Here is a 17,741-nt window from a genome sequence, read left to right as displayed (position 1 = left end):
TTTTTCCCTATAGCTGTATGCATGCCTAACATTTAATATTATTTTATAAAATTTTAAATACAGTGCTGTGGTATCAGAATATGTGCTGAATGTTTTTTATCATATGAATATTAATGGACAGTCTACCTCTCTGATTACTTTTCGTAGCGGATGGGAAACGTTTGGCTTCAGTCGGAATAGATGATAGCCACACTATTGTGCTGTGGGACTGGAAGAAAGGAGAGAAGCTGTCAATAGCAAGGTAGGGGAAAAATTGATACTGCATTGACGAGATGCTGAAATTTCTTGGACTTTCAGGTTTTTTTAATTATAATAGTTTTGAAATCAGGCAAACATAACTTTTTTTATCACTGCTATCTTTATTACCATTGAGTAAATAGTATAATCATGACAAAAAAGACAAGGGATTCAGGATTCATTTGTAGGTTTATCCCTTGTGAACCTACTTTTTAATGTAACTATAGTATAAGATTGGAGGTAGGTACTATCTAAAATCTCCATTTATAGGTTGAGTGAATTCTACCTATAATTCTCTGTAAGATAAGCTATTCTGTAGTCATTGAAAACATTATAGAATGCTCCTATTATAAATTTAAGTGAAAGAAGATACATACACACATGTATCACAAAGAAGCTACAGATTATTTTTATTTTCTCCATTATGTTTTTCATTTTGTAAATTTTCTACAATGAGCATTATTATTCCTATAATAATATAAATATTAACAATTGCTTTCAGGGAGGAAATAATTAAGTGTCGGTTTTTTTAACTTCCTATTCCTTAAAGTGAGATGTAAAACACTTTAAAATACAGATAAATGCTTTTTTCAGACAGTACCCAAATAAAAGATAGTTTAAGAAGGATTTTGTATTTAGAAAGGCTATATTAAGCTATAGCAGAGTACTATTAAAAAAAAAGTGTTTTCTTTAACTCCTTCATGCCACAAATGGCATTCTCTGTGCACAGGACTATAGTAGGGGCTACCCAAAAGTTCAATTCTCACTGTTCCTACCTTTTAAGATTCTGTTGAGAAGAGTTAATAAATTAATGACAAAATTTTAAACATACAAATGCATGATTACATAGCCCAAACCTGAGAGACAAGTGGGCCAAGCATTTAGCAACAGGGTAATCAAGATAGGTTATGGATTAGGCAAAAGATTATTATAGGAGAGATTTATCTTCAGAGTTAAAACATTTTGATATTTATTTCAGAGGAAGTAAAGATAAGATTTTTGTTGTAAAGATGAACCCGTACGTGCCTGATAAATTAATTACAGCTGGAATTAAACACATGAAATTTTGGCGTAGAGCAGGTAAGGAAGTGCTTCTTTTTACTCCTTTGAAATTTAAGAAACTATTACTTTTAAAAGTGATTTGGCTAAGTGCAATGTGGTTTCCTAGATTGGATCCTAGAACAGAAAAGAGACATTAGTTGAAAAACAGGTGAAATCTGAATGAAGTCTGGAGTTCAGTTAATAGTAATGTATTAAACATACTATTTTTTTAGTTTTGACGAGTAGTCTATAGTATTGTAAGATGTTAGCATTTTGGGAAACTGAATGGGCAAGGAGTATATGAGAACACTCTGTTATCTTTACATCTTTTATGAAAATGTAAAATTATCCAAAATGAAAAGTTTACTTTAAAAAGAATATTTCACAGTTGTCTTGATACATTTTAAATAAATATTTAGTAAGGCAGAAAGAGAAAGAAAAATACCATATTAGATCACTCATATGTGGAATCTAAAAAAAATACAAAAAACAAACAAACAAAAAAAACATAAATACAAAACAGAAACAGACTCATAGACATAGAATACAAACTTATGGTTGCCAAGGGGGCGGGGGGTGGGAAGGGACAGACTGTGATTTCAAAATACAGAATAGATAAACAAGATTATACTGTATAGCACAGGGAACTATATACAAGATCTTTTGGTAGCTCACAGCGAAACAAAATGTGACAATGAATATATGTATGTTCATGTATAACTGAAAAATTGTGCTCTGCAGTGGAATTTGACACATTATAAAATTACTATAACTCAATTAAAAAGTGTTTAAAAATATTTAGATTTATTTTATCTTTTACTGGCTCATTGGTATAGTATTCATATTTACAAAAGGATTTAACTTATGAGATTAATCAAGTGATGTCCAGACTTCCTTCTTCTGTTAGACATGTTTTTTAGTCTAAACTGATAATGAAAAGTTGTGTCAGAATTCTGTAAGTGCTATAAAATGATACAGAAATGGAATGTTCTATTACTTTAGTCATTTAGTAAATTAATGGCTGTGGAAGAAGTTCACATTTGAAAGTAAAAAAAAAATCTCTTTTCTGAATAGAATAGTATACTTATACATTAAAGCAATTTGACATCAAAGTCTCAGTACACTTAAACCTTTCAGATAAAATACATAGGTATCGAGAGAAGTGAAACATAGGTCAGAAAAGAACAGGCTTTGTGAAGCTATTTTCCAAGCTGAATTAACTTTTAGATCATAAACTACTTAGGACACGAATCGATTTTCAGACTTGGATTTAATACTTCATCACAAACTCATCAGATCATGGTGTATACACATTTACAAAGTTAAAAAGAAGTATCTTCTCATTTGTACTTTTCATTCCCATACATTTAAACAAAACTTTTGAGTATCTTAGTCACTTGGAATTGCAAATACTCAGCAAATAATGCTTATTATTGCTTATTATTATTACAGTATTTTTTAAAAACTATAAATTTGAAATAAGAGAATTAAAGAAAGAAAATAGCCTTAAGATGAAAAGATTTGCAACTGAGTAAATTTTTTCCTCAAGTTTGATTAGACATATAGTAGACCTGAAACTGAACCGTAAAAGGATAAATGTTAAGATTTTGGTGCATTTCATCTTTTCTCACTTTGGGGCTCTGATCCAGAGTTCACTCATCCACTGGGAAATAAGTAACCACTTTATTAATCTGAATAAATGCCATCTGTCGAACCCTCTAATTGCATAGCTTTATGTAAACTAAGTTAAAGATGACTTAGGACTGAGGCTAAAAGGAAGCTTCTTACCTCCTATCCCAGATCTGGGCTTTGAGAACTCCAAATTATGAATTATTAGTCTCTCCTCTAAGGAATTTGAATTCTATTCAATGGCTGGTGGAGCAGGGAGCCACTGAAAGTTTTTAAATGCAATAATGACATGACCTTGTACGATAGGAATATGTTATGCTGTGTGTATCAGAAAACCCAGTAATGATTGCCTAAACCAGAAGTGGAAAATTCTGTAAATGGCCAAATAGTAAATATTTTAGACTTTCCAGATCCAGGGACAAAATCAAGAATATTATGTAGGTACCTATAGAACAAGAGAGAAAACTCCTGCCCTGCCTTACCCAATCTGCACCCAGTTGCTGTTACCTACAGATATTCCCTCCAAGATCAGCCTGCTGTGGTGAACAGGGCTGGCAGGTTGGGCTGGGGGCACAATGGTCAGCCTCACTCTGCCCTAATGACACATAGCTCCTACTGTGTCTTCTCCTGGAGAGCCCTGTCTTCTCAACTTGGTCAGACATCCAGAAGCAAGGCAACTCCTGGACTGTGATTTCACTGCTAGGTGCCCAGCAGCGGCCATTAGCAAAGTCCTCATCTTGTAGATGGTGACCAGCTCAGGCAGCCAAAAGTCAAGGCGGCAGGCTCTGGGAGCAGAGAACGAAATCGACATTACCACTGTGAGTCTGTTCCAGTGGGTACCGTCTAAAAATAAGTGGTAGCAGGATTTGGCCAACAGCTGGTAGTGTGCTGACCCTGCTCTGGATGGATAATCAGTGCTCTGGTGAGAGCTAGTCCCTCCACTTGTGCACTAGATCCCTTCTCTCACCTATTCAATGACATCACTCCAACTCTTCTTCCCTTTCTCTCCTGTATCATCAGTTTTCCCTTCTACTGACTCTTCCCTTTCAGCATACCAGTGTGTTATTTCTCCACCCTAAGTAAAACCAAACAAAAACCCTCTTTCAGCTCGACCCTCCCATTGCTAATTAATTTCTGTTCTCCCCTATGCACTAAAAGATGTCCAAACAGTTATTTACACTTTAAATTTGCGATTTATCTTCCTCCTTTGAGAGAAGTCTAATCTGTTTTCCCCCTCACCACTTGACTTAACTGCCCTTGCAAGTTCACTAACAACTGTGGCTGCTATGTAAGAAAAGACAGTCTTCCAAATACATTTGGAATATGACTACTTTTCATCGTCTTCCATGCTACCACCAGGCCCTTGCCACCCTTATCACTTGCCCAGATGATAACTCTTTTCATTTTTGTTGCCATTCAAATTACTCTCAACCCAGAAATCAGAATGAACCTGGTAATAAATGATATGCCAAATCTTGTCACTCCGCTACCCAAATGTTTTCCATGTCATGTAGAGTAAAAATTAAATCCTCACAATGGCTTGTAATGCTGCCTTTGACCTCTCTGACCCTGTCTCCTGTTACTGCCTTACTTTCTTTGCTACTCCATACTGGCCTCCCTAGTTGTTCTTTGAAGATTCTTGTCATGTTCCTGCACTGGGGCCTCTGCGTTTGCTGATCCCTCTGTCTTGAAGACTCTTTTTTCGTAGCTTGTTCTTGCTGCCTCCTTCAGGTCTTCATGCAGATACCACTTTCTCAGTGAGGCCTTTCTTAACTACCCTTCTTAAAAAGGACCCCTCCCATTTCTTACCTCCCTTCTATGCTTTCATTTTCTCCATAGGACTCATCATCATCTAATATACTACGTATTTTGCTAATTTGTCGTATTTATTGACTGTTTCTCACCAGGAAGCTCCATGAAAGCAGGGAATTTTGTGTTTTGTTCTTGCCTGTTTTGTTCATAACTCTGCTCCCACTGCCTTGAATAGTGTCCAGTATATATCTTGAATGAATGAATAAGTTTGCTTGAAAAAATAGGCAAAAGATATCAATAGGTAATGAATGACCAGTTAAGATAGGAAAAGATGATAAAGCTCATTAATAATCAGAGAAATACAAATTAAAACCACAGTAAAATTCAGATGATATTTCACATCCCCCAAGTCTGACAATAGTAAGTGTTCCTCAGAGGTGGGTAAGGACAGGAACTCCTTTCACTGTTAGTGGGAGGCTACCTTGGTGTGTCAGCTTTGGAGAACAGTTTGGCAACAAATGATACCTCTCATCTATATGCTGTTCCTTTTTCACATACCCTGTGGCCATTCCCAGGCATTCCTAGAGAATCTCTTCAACTTTTATAGAAGAGGCTCTTGCAGGAATGTTTAAAGCAGCTTTATTTGCAATAACAAAATCTTGGAAGCAACTTTATTAAGTCCAATTAATAGGAAAATGTTATGTTTATGTAATGGAATGTTATATAAATATGAAAATGAGTTTTCTAGAGGTGAAACATGTATAAAACTCCACAACAAATTGTTGGTGAAAAAAATAAGTTGCAAAAGAATACATACAGGATGGTATGTATAGAGAATTTTAAAACATGAAAAATAATACGACATACTACCTAAGAATTCATGAATAAGTAGTAGAATATGTATAAGGGAGTGGTTGAGGATGATCAACATCACATTCAGAATAGCAGGGGGTGAAGAAGGGAGATGTGGTTCGTATACATTTTGGTTGTTTTAGTAATTTTATGTAAATCGATAATGGATATAGAAGAATTTATTGTATTTTTATTACTTTTGTATTAAATATGTCATAATAAAATTTTTGAAAAATATAATCAAAAGACTGACTAAAACTGACTTAGTGTATTTTTTTTTATCCAAAAAGCTATGTGCTAAAAGCAGCCATGTGTAAGGCTCAGCAAAGCAGGTTGTTGCACAAGCCACTGATTGAGAGACCTATGTTTTACTTTTTAACTCTCCTTACTGTTACATGTCTTTCTCTTTAAATAAGAACAGCAACAGTAGAAGAGAATTTTACTGCTTATACTTCATAGAGTTGAAAGTGGTACTTTCATAATATTTTTTATGAACCAGGGGGAGGATTGATTGGAAGAAAAGGCTACGTAGGCACACTGGGGAAAAATGACACTATGATGTGTGCAGTGTATGGATGGACTGAAGAGATGGCTTTTTCTGGAACATCCACAGGAGACGTGTGTATTTGGAGAGACATCTTTCTTGTAAAAACAGTTAAAGCACATGATGGGCCAGTGTTCAGTATGCATGCATTGGAAAAAGTAAGTAACCTAAAGGTATTTTAAGTTAAACACAATTTGATCATGGAGTACAGAACATTTTCACAAGTAAAGCGCATTACCTTTGTGCTTAGCTGAGCTACCCAATAATAATTTGTGAGCTAGACTCTTCCTGGCCATATGTTATTCTTCTTTTCAAACTGCTGAACACAGAGTAGAATAGGTCTGCTGTTAAAAAAATTTTTAACTTAATATTTATTAATAACTTACTATGTATCAAAAATTGTTTAAGTACTTTATATATTTAATCACCATATTCTGTGAGGTAGCAACTGTTTTTATCCTTTCTTTTTAGAATATGAGATTATGAAGCCTCCGGGAGAATATATGTAACCTGCTGAAAGGGGTGGAGTTACCTTATGGCTCCAAACTGCAAACTGTGTTTTTAAAGTCCTATCCGAAAAGTAGAATGTTTAGTGTCACTGTAAATAGTTTTGCAGATTCCATGTTGATGTTTAAAAAAACATAATGGATTCTTATGCTAATTTGTGTTTTCTATAAGCTGTAACGTTTGGCTATAAATATTCTTTCCTTTAGAGTTTTTCAGTATAAAGAAGGTTATTATTTTTTAAATATTTAGATTTTGTTAACTGAAACTTTTCACTTTCTTAGGGATTTGTGACTGGGGGAAAAGATGGGGTAGTAGCTCTCTGGGATGACTCCTTTGAAAGATGTCTCAAGACCTATGCTATAAAAAGAGCTGCTTTGGCCCCAGGATCTAAAGGTGACTTGAGATTTAATCTGCTTTTTAGGAAAAAGATTAATTGCTCATTAATGTGGGTGGGTGGTCACTGAGGGAGGAGCACATGGGTGCTTTTCTAGGTGGGCAGAGAAGCCACTTAACTGGATACCAGAATCATTGTTGTCCTTTCAAAATCAATTTTCAGTGATACATATAGTAAAAATACAAATAAGTACAAGATTATTAAGGTTAATTTTTAACATTTTAAATTTTTCAAAGAAAATTGCCATGTGAGTCACATTTACCACCAGTCAGAGGTTTGCTTTCACACTTGGCGTTTTGTCTCCCCTTGATATTTCGTTGGCCCTCCCTCTCTAGCCTTGCAGGCCCTTCTTCCTTTGCCCGTTCATTCTCTCAATGCATTAAGGAGCTACATCACAGTGTCTCTGACCTCCAGGCCTTTCTATATGCTGTCAATTTTGCCTAGAATTTCCCGTTTCTCCTCTTTCCTTCTTCTTCCAATTATCTGACTATATACTCATTTGTCAAATTCACTCTCATCCCCCACCCCCTCAAAAATGGTTAAATTCCCTTATGTTCCTTTTTCAGTATGCTCTGCACATAGGGTCTGTTCTCCTCATTGTATGCTCCATGAGGGCAGGAGTTTGGCTCCATCATGCTTACTAGTATATCTCTGAGGCCTGCTTAGGGCACAGTAAACATAAATGAATTGATCTTGGGTTGAATTGAATTAAAATTACTGACCAGAATATTGTATGTGCCCTAAGAGTGTCACGAGGTGGATGAGGGGCAAATATGAAAAGAAAAGAAACAGTTGTTAGACCAGTTGTAGGGGATCTGGGATAATATAGAATCATGAACTGTAGTATATAAATGTTACTTACTCTTGAGATTAGTAAATTGAATGATTGTGAAAAATGTGGTACATTTATTAGAATACTTAAAATATGGGAGGAAGCAACCTTATAACATGATTTGCATTGTCAAAATAGCATCACTGGCAGTATATACATCCTTGTATTGTAGTAACTTCATACCTAGAAGAACATCTCCATTTAACATTTTAGGTCTTCTCTTGGAAGATAACCCATCTATACGTGCCATATCATTAGGACATGGTCATATTTTAGTTGGCACAAAGAACGGTGAGATACTAGAAGTGGATAAAAGTGGCCCAATAACACTTCTGGTCCAGGTAATTTTAATGTTAATATGCTTTTTTCCCTTTTGTATACAATTGATTCAATACATAAGAGCCAAAAGTTGGCAATGGTAAAAAAATAATGTTAAATTAATTAGGGAAATACTCGTTAAGGTTAATATTGACAAAAAATTTTAATGTAATTATAGCTAAATGAGTAGATATCAGTAAATAAATATGCTCATTATCGTGTAAGAATAATTGCAGATATTTTCATTAATTTCTTATCACAGAACGAGAAGCCGATATAAAGAAAAGCCACTCACAATTAATTTAACCCAGTCCATTTATTTCATATTTAATTTATTTCTTTTAAGTATATTTGTTGAACCTAAGGCAGTTGTTTTTCTATGACAGTCTTCATTTTCTCTCAGGTTGCTAACTTGGAAAAGTAAAAAATGAATGTATGCTTAAATTTATTGCTGAAAACATTTATCAGTGAAAATACGTTAATAATTTTAAAAATCCAGAAGTACGAAAATTTGGGTGTTAAAAATATAAAATGAATCAGCAGGATTAGCTAATCCTTAACATTTCCATCAGGAATGCTATATTAATATCCTGTACATTTCTTATATATATTATGTTTTTCATTACTGTAAAACATAGCAGGTGAGGTAGGATCTACCCTAATGAAAAATTGTTCTCATGCAACTCTGTATAGTAATACGTTTTGGGTTTGTCTTTTACCCTGGAAAAGAATTATTTTCTTCCTCCCTTTCTTCCTTCCTTCCTTCCTTCCTTCCTTCCTTCCTTCCTTCCTTCCTTCCTTCCTTCCTTTCTTTCTTTTTCTCCTTTTCTTTTCTTTTCTTTTCTTTTCTTTTCTTTTCTTTTCTTTTCTTTTCTTTTCTTTCTCTCTCTCTCTTTCTGTTTTGTAATCAGTATATTAAGGAGACATTAATACATTTCAAGAATTGCTTAAATTCTGATATCCAGATTTAAGCTTGTGAACATATGACTTTAAACATACAGTCAAAGCTATTCATCATAATTTGCTATACTACCAACATTAAATTACAGTTACTTTGGAACATAAGTTAAATGGTTTAAAGTAAGCCCATAACGTATCTGCAAAACGCCTTTTTATCTCATACATGTAAATTACTTCTCCATGTAATAGTCTCATCAATCTAACTTCTGATTTCTTTTCCAACCCCCACTTCACTACTGTTAAGACACCAGACAGCACATGTAGATGAGAACACTGCACATACTTTAATGTTAATATAATATCCTGTGGCAACAAGGAGAATTTGTAAGCAAATAACAAAACATTTTATATTAAATTAACTGTCAAGCTTTCATGTCTTATTTAATTTCAGTCACATACTCCTTTGAAGTAAAAAGATGATGGAGTCATGGTGTTTAACATGTTTGTGATATTTTGGAAAATATTACAGATGAATCCATAGATAGAACTCCTCAAAAACACAAACAATTTCATAATTGTAAGAAAAGATTTTTAGAAGTCATGAATGGCATTCTTTTTTATATATTTATTACTGAGTTTAAGATTTTAAATATCTACTGTTTCCTAAATATCAGGAACAAGACAAGGATACTGGATCTCACTATTATTGTCCAACATTGCATATGAGGTCTTAGCCAATCCAGTAAAATAAAACAGAACAATAAAAGGTGTAAGTGTTGGTTGGAAACAGATGGATGACACTGAGTAGATTATAACCCTATGCCTTGACTATTCAGGAGAATAAACTAAAAAATTATTAGAACTATTTAAGGAGTCCTATAAAGTGCATATATGAAAAGTCAACATATAAAAGTCAATAGTATTTCTACATGTCAGCAGAGAAAACTATATAGTAACTAGGGCTAAAAATGGCCCCAAATTTGTAAGACCTGTATTAAGGAAACTATAAAATTTTACTAAAGACATTTTTAAAAACCTAAGCAAATAAAAAATTCAGTATGATCATAATCCAAATCCTAATGAGATTTTTCACAATTTCTGGAAAGATTTTTTAAAATCACCTAGAAGAGAAAATATTCAAATATAGTCAAGAAATTTTTCAGAAAATCTCCATGCCATAATCAGAGAAATGCAAATCAAAACTATAATGAGGTATCACCTCACACCAGTCAGAATGGCCATCATTCAAAAGTCCACAAGTGATAAATGCTGGAGAAGCTATGGAGAAAATGGAACCCTCCTACACTGCTGGTGGGAATGCAGTTTGGTGCAGCCATTGTGGAAAACAGTATGAGCATTCCTCGAAAACTAGGAATAGGCTTACCATATGACCCAGCAATCCCACTCCTGGGCATATATCCAGAAGGAATCCTACTTCAAAATGACACCTGCACCCCAATATTCATAGCAGCACCATTTGCAATAGCCAAGACATGGAAACAGCCTAAGTGTCCATCAGCAGATGACTGGATAAAGAAGTTGTGGTACACTGGACTTTGACACAACATTGTAAAATGACTATAACTCAATAAAAAAATGCTAAAAAAGAAGTTGTGGTACATTTATACAACGGAATACTGTTCAGCCATAAAAAATGACAACATAATGCCATTTGCAGCAACATGGATGTCCCTGGAGAATGTCATTCTAAGTAAAGTAAGCCAGAAAGAGAAAAAAAAAATACCATACGACATCGCTCAAATGTGGAATGTAAAAAAAAAAAGAAGACAAATGAACTTAAATATAAAACAGAAACAGACTCATAGGCATAGAATACAAACTTGTGGTTGCCAGTGGGGAAGGGGGTGGGAAGGGACAGACTGGGAGTTCGAAATTTGTAGATACTGACAGGTATATATAGAATACATAAACAAGTTTATACTGTATAGCACAGGGAAATATATACAAGTTCTTGTGGTAGCTCACAGTGAAAAAGAATGTGGCAATGAATATATATATGTTCATGTATGACTGAAGAATTGTGCTCTACATTGGAAACTGACACAACATTGTAAACTGACTATAACTCAATAAAATAAAATAAAAATTTAGAAAAAGAAAGAAAATCTCCATGCTAGAAATAAAGATAATATAAAATTACAGTAATTAAAAGTGTGGGAATGTTTGTACACAACAGAGGTGCACTCATGTGTATACCCAGAAAACATGTACAATACTGTAGCAGCAATAGTCTATGGATAAGTTCGAGAACTAGTGCCTCTTAACAATATTAAGTCTTCATATCCATGAACATGAGATATCTCTGTTTATTTAGATTTTCTTTAACTTTTTCAACAATGTTTTATAGTTTTCAGTGTACATGTCTTGTAGTTATTTTGTTAAAATAACTTACCTCATTTGTTCTAATAGTTTTTTGGTGGATTTTTTAGGATTTTCTATATGCTGTACAAGATCATGTCATCTGCAAACAGAGATAGTTTTACTTCTCCCTCTCCAATCTGGATATCTGTTACTTATTTTTCTTACCTAAGTATGCTGCCTGGAGCTGCTAGTGCTGTGTTGAATAGAAGTAATAAGAATAAACATCCTTGTCTTGTTTCTAGTTTTAGGGAGGAAGCTCCTAGTCTTTTACCTGTAAGAATTGTGTTAACCATGGATTTTTCATAGATGTCCTTTATCAAATTGAGGAATGACTCTTTTATTCCTAGTTTGCTGCATGTTTTTATTATAAAAGATTGTGTAATTTGTCAGAATCACTTATCAAAAGCAAGTGGTATATTGCATTAATTGGTTCTTGTGTATTAAGCCAACCTTGCATTCCTGGGATTGATCCCATTTTGTCATGGTATATAATTCTTTTTGTATGTTGTTGAAATCAGTTTGCTCATACTTTGTTGAGGATTTTTAGGATCCATATTTATAAGGGATATTGGTTTGTAGTTTTTTTGTGTGTGATGTCTGTATAGTTTTGGTATCAGGATAATGTTGGCTCCATAAAATGATTTAGGAAGTGTTCTCTCCTCTTTAATGGTGTCTTTCTGTAACCATGTCCAGCTGTTAAGCTCTATTAATTGATCACTGATTATTGTTTTCAGCATTTCCCTGAAGCATAAATTGCTCCACAGACGAAACCAATCAAATTTAGGCTTCCTAAAAGGGATATTTCCCTAGATTAAATGTTTGAGGTTTGTTCTGAATTTAAGCATCTCCTCCCAGCTAATCTATGAGATTTTCCTGTTTCTCCTAGACAAGCTAGCTGATCTTCAATTTAGCCTTCATGTCCATTGAGTTTATCAGTTGCCTCCCAATTAATCTTTCATCACAACCTCCACTGTTTTTGAGAACACCTTTAGGCTTCAGCTTTCCGGCACTGTAGTAAATGAAATCAGTTCCTTTGAGAAGAGGCTAGGAACAGTTTTATGGCTTGCTTCTCCCTCCAGGACAATTTTCTTATTCAAGGTTCTGGATTTGAGCATGAAAACAATGGAATGCTTCTTTGTTCCTGAGCGTCCCTTGCTTTAGATCTGAATGCTCAGTTGGTGGGGACGGAGCAGTAGCCTCAGATCTTCTTGGATTGATGTTGAGGCCTCAGTGACACTGCATCTAAGATAGAGCTTCCATCTCAGAGTAGGAGGTGGGTAGAAAAAAAAGGAGCTCCCACCTCTCAGCGGTAGTTACAAGAATTAGCCTCAATAGCAGGTAACTGGGAGCTGGGTGGAAGACGCTGACACCCACACCTTCTGGGAAGAAAGCTTCCCAACTAATGGCTGGGGAGAGAGACAGCCCATATTCTTGGTTACATCAATCTGGTATGGAGTTTTCATGTCCGTGAGTTGCGAAGAGGGAGAAAACGAGTGGGTCTTGGTTCAAATACAGTAAACTCTCGCTGTCTTACTGAATTTTAGCAGATTTTCTTGAGTAAATGTTTCTTCATTTGTTTTATCTCCTTGAAACCATTTCCAGAGACTTAATTTTCTTTTAAATAATTTCCACCCGTTTCACTGATGAGCAGGTCTTCAGCGCTCCTTACTCTGTCATGCAGGAGGTCCCTCCTGTATGGCAATTATTAACATTGCAGGGCAGCCCATTCCTATTTTCTTCACCCAGTGAATGTTGTAGGATTTTGAAGCTGATTTTAATAGTAACTTGATTACATTGCAACTGGGGAGATAAAGTTGTTATGAAGGTATTTTAAGGTACATTCCTAAGATAAAGAGAAAAGTTTTATTAGATTTATCTATCATTTACTATCCTATCATTTTCATGTATTATTGATTGTTGTATTTAATTTTCTTCTAAATACAAATATCATTAGGTTACATTGATCTTAACTGTGTTTTCTTTATAGGGACACATGGAAGGAGAGGTGTGGGGTTTGGCTACACATCCTTATCTGCCCATCTGTGCTACTGTAAGTGACGATAAAACCTTAAGAATATGGGATCTCTCTCCTAGTCATTGTATGTTGGCTGTCCGGAAACTGAAAAAGGGTAAGTGGTTCTCAGACTTGAGCATAGATTAAATTGTCACAATTTTCTAACCCTCACAAATGTAAGAAAGCAATGGTAGGTATATAAAAAAAAGACTAAGTATTTATTCTATGCCCACTTGCTCACGATGCTATATAAAGAAAACTAATTATATATGCAGTCTTTGCTTTATGGGACCTCCTGTGATCATGCCTATCCTGAGCCAGTTTCCAATATCATTTTGGAAAGACAAATCTAGTAAGAAAACAGAAGCTAAGTTTTCTACCCTTTATGACTATGAATTATGTATAATTCAGAATCAGAAACTAAGAAGGACTTGACTTTAAAAGGGGTAGCAGCGTTGAGGGGAGGATATTTTAGGTTGAAACAGAACTGAGTACATTTGTAGGAGGCAAATGAGGTTACCCTATCAATATAGAGCAACAAGGGGTTCAGTTGTTGGAGCAAAGCTGTTACTATTAACTTAGGCCAGATGAGGATATGTAGATAGCTTCATATTTCTTAGTAAAGTGGTAGGGAATGTTATTTTATAGCATGGGAATATTGTAGGAGGAGCTCTGGTTGAAAAAGTTGGGAATTGTGACTGTAAGAAACGTGATAGAATAAGCCATGATGAAGGAAAGAATTGCCTAGTGCTGTGAGGGCCAAGCTGAAGTTATGTAACATGTTGTAATTTAGTCAGTTGCTTTACTTTTACTTCCTTTTGTTGACCTGAAAGTAGAGTCTGTTTTCTTCTTCTTGGGTTATTATTAAATATTTAACACATGTACTTAACTAAAAATCTGAAGTTAATCACAATCTCTAGAATACTTGAACTCCAGTCACTGTCCTTCCCTTTTTTTTTTTTTTTTTTTTACAAGTTATTGATATCCAGCATTTTCATTCTCTGGTGGGTGTGTGTGTGTGGATGTGTGTGTGCGCTTTATATTCCTTTATTTATTCTCGAAAACTAGAGAGAATTACCAGTGGTTTTGTACTTGAACTTTCAATGTGAAGGATTATAGTAAGATTCTAAAACCACAAGCACACCTCTTTGGTACAGGAAACCACTGTACCAAAAATTTTTTTCCTTCACAAGTCCACTGAAAGTCTTGACAAGTCAAATTTGGAATATACTTGGTTTTAATACCTATCAGATTTTTAAAATTGAGATATAATTGACATAGAACTTTACATTCATTTCAGATGTACAACATATTGATCCAGTATTTGTAAATATTGTGAAACGATCACTATGGTAACATCACCACACATACTTATAAAATTTTTTATTGTGATGAGAACTTTTAAGATCTACTCTCTCAGCAGTTTCCAGATTACAATACAGTATTATTAACTGTAGTCACCAATGTACATTACATCCCCGTGACTTATTTATTTTATAGCTGAAAGTGTGTACCTTTTGATTTCCTTCACCCTCCACCCCCACCACTGGCGACCACCAATCTATTCTCTATATCTTTGAGCTTTTTTTTTTTTTTTAGATTCCATATGTAAGTGGGATCATATAATATTTGTCCTTCTCTGTCTGACTTATTTCACTTAGCATCATGCCCTCAAGGCCCATCCATATTGTTGCAAATGGCAAGAGTTCATTCTTTTTTAAGAGTGAATAATCTAGTGTGTGTGTATATATACATACAGACCTATCTATACCACGTTTTCTTTGTGCATCCACCCATTCGTGGGCACTTAGGTTGTTTCTATATCTTGACTATTATAAATGATGCTGCAGTGAACATGGGGGTTGACATATCTTTTCAGTTAGTGTTTTTGTTTTCTTCAGATAAATACCCAGAAGTGTAATTGCTGGATCATATGGTAGTTCTGGGTTTTTTTGGTTTTTGAGGATCTCTGGTTTTTTTTTAACCTCCCTTCAAAATTGGACATTATTATTGTATCATGCAGTCAATCATTGTTTACTTAGGTTTATCTATCCTTATACATTTCTTTGTTCACCTTTTCTTCTTGTATCTCAAACTTTTTCTTTTATCATTTTCTTCTAAAATATAGTTTTAGTTTCCATAATAAAGATTTGTTGGAAATTCTCTTATCTTCCTTTGGATGAACAGTGGCATATAAGAACAGGGCAGTAGGAGTGGTCTGTTCTGACAGCAGAAATATTTTATCACTGACATTGCAATTCTTAAAGAGCAAATTGATTTCTATTCAATTTTACTATTATTGTTTTAAAATTTTTGTTAAGCAGTATATTACCACTCAAGGTGAACTGTTCCCACTGCCCTGCCCTTGTTATACTAGTAATCTGAACATGTTTTGATTTTTTTACTCTTATTCTTGAATGCTAACTTAACTACTTCTAGAGTTCTTGATTCAGTTGTTTTTCCTCTGGTTTCCGTTGTTCTCTTTTACTTTGTCTGCAGCTGAGATTTATTAACATTGTATGTGTATGTGGTTTATTATGTCTTTATTCTATTTAGAATTTGTTTTGCTTCCTGAATCTTCGGATTTGTATCTTATATCAGACCTGAAAAATTGTCTGCCAGTATTACTGGCCCCTTCTAGGAGTAGATTTTGTAGAGAAAAGTCATGATTCAGGATTCTGTGTTTTTGTTTTGAAATATTCTCCTATAATCACTTTTATTTTTATTTCATCATCATTGACTCAAGAGGAAAACAAGTGGATTTTCATAATCTTTTGAAAGAACATGTATGGTTTTATGCTGGTTGACTTTATAACAAAATTACTGAAGTCATAATGGCTTAAATATTATAAAACACAGTTATCTCTTTCAAACATTCAGTAAGAAATGCTGTTTTCTTCAGAAAATGAATATGCAAGTATTATGGTCCTGAGGCTTACTTAACATTTTATAAATAAAATAACATTTTATAAACTATCCTCTGAGAATTTTACCAAACAAGTAATTCAATTTTATATTAACTAGTTACAGAATAACCAGAAGTATAAATATGCAGCATAAGTTAATGTCTATATTCTTAATGTCTGCAAAGTAAATATTTTCTAAATATTTGCCAGCCTTTGCACTTTTCTGTGTAATGATGTATTGGAAAGTTCCTGTTAAAAACTTGCATCTATGACTTTAGCTTTTAATTATAATCAAACTTGAATTTTTTTCCTCCACCTTCCTTCCCCCATCTGACCATCCCCTGCCTCTTGCAACCACTAATCTGTTCTCTGCATCATTTCGCATACCTGTTGGCCATCTGTAAGTCTTCTTTGGAAAAATGTTAATTCAGATCTTGGGCCTATTTTAAAATCAGAGTGTTTGTTTTTTTGCTATTGAGTTTTATGAGTTCTTTGTTCATTTCGGGTATTAGCCTCTTATCAGATACATGATTTGCAATTATTTTTCCCATTCAGTATGTTGCTTTTTCATTTTGCTGATGGTTTTCTTTCCTATGCAGAAGCTTTATAGTTTGATGTAGTCCCACTTATTTATTTTTGTTTAACAAAAACCAACAAAGGTTTTGCTTTTGGTGTCAGAGTCAAAAAATCACCAAGATCTATGTCAAGGAGCTTACCACCTATGTTTTCTTCTAGGAGTTTTATGGTTCCGTATCTTATATTCAGGTCTTTAGTTCATATTGAGTTACCTTTTGTGTCTGGTGTAGGATTGTGGTCCAGTTTCATTCTTTTGCACGTGGCTGTTCTATTTTCCCAACACAACTTAGTGAAGAAACTGTCCTTTCCCCATTATACATTCTTGACTTCTTTTGTAAATTAATTGACCATGTATGCATGGATTTATTTCTGGCCTCTCTATTCTGTTCCATTGATCTGTGTGTCTGTTTTGAGCCAATATCATGCTGTTTTGATTACTACAGCTTTGTAGTATAATTTGAAATCAGGGCATGTGATGCCTCCAATTTTCTTCTCCTTTCTCAAGGTTGCTTTGGTTACTAGAGATCTTTCGTGGTGCCATACAAATTTTAGGATAATTTGTTCTATTTCTGTGATAAATGCTATTGGAATTTTGATGGGAATTACATTGAGTCTCTAGATAGCTTTGAGTAGTGTAGACATTTTACTAGTCCATGAGCATAGATTGTTACATGTCTGTTGATAGACATTCTAAAGTTCCATGGGAATTGTGGGTTCAACTCGGCACCTTCTAGGTCCTCAACCTCTTTCTCCTCTAATGTAGTGTGTTTCAAAATATCAAATCATCATCATTCTTTTTTTTTTGTATTGTGTGTATCAAACCAAACTGTCAACTAGTTATTTTATCTTTTATGGCA

General features: G+C 34.4%; 1 protein-coding gene across 2 annotated transcripts in view; it reads left to right on the top strand.

Annotated features, from left to right (window-relative positions):
* EML5 (EMAP like 5) overlaps positions 1–17,741 on the top strand; it is a 130,034-nt gene that overhangs the window by 69,942 nt on the left and 42,351 nt on the right. For both annotated transcript variants that reach the window (XM_064486176.1, XM_064486175.1), the window contains exons 16-21: positions 148–241; positions 1,217–1,317; positions 6,011–6,213; positions 6,844–6,955; positions 8,002–8,129; positions 13,376–13,517. In XM_064486176.1, the coding sequence (XP_064342246.1) occupies positions 148–241; positions 1,217–1,317; positions 6,011–6,213; positions 6,844–6,955; positions 8,002–8,129; positions 13,376–13,517 (780 nt within the window). The remainder of the gene's footprint in view (positions 1–147; positions 242–1,216; positions 1,318–6,010; positions 6,214–6,843; positions 6,956–8,001; positions 8,130–13,375; positions 13,518–17,741) is intronic.

This window comes from Camelus dromedarius, chromosome 5, assembly GCF_036321535.1.
Source record: "Camelus dromedarius isolate mCamDro1 chromosome 5, mCamDro1.pat, whole genome shotgun sequence".
Classification (NCBI taxonomy): Eukaryota; Metazoa; Chordata; class Mammalia; order Artiodactyla; family Camelidae; genus Camelus; species Camelus dromedarius.
Note: the sequence above shows the minus strand (reverse complement) of the source record. Positions and strands in the feature narration are given on the sequence as shown.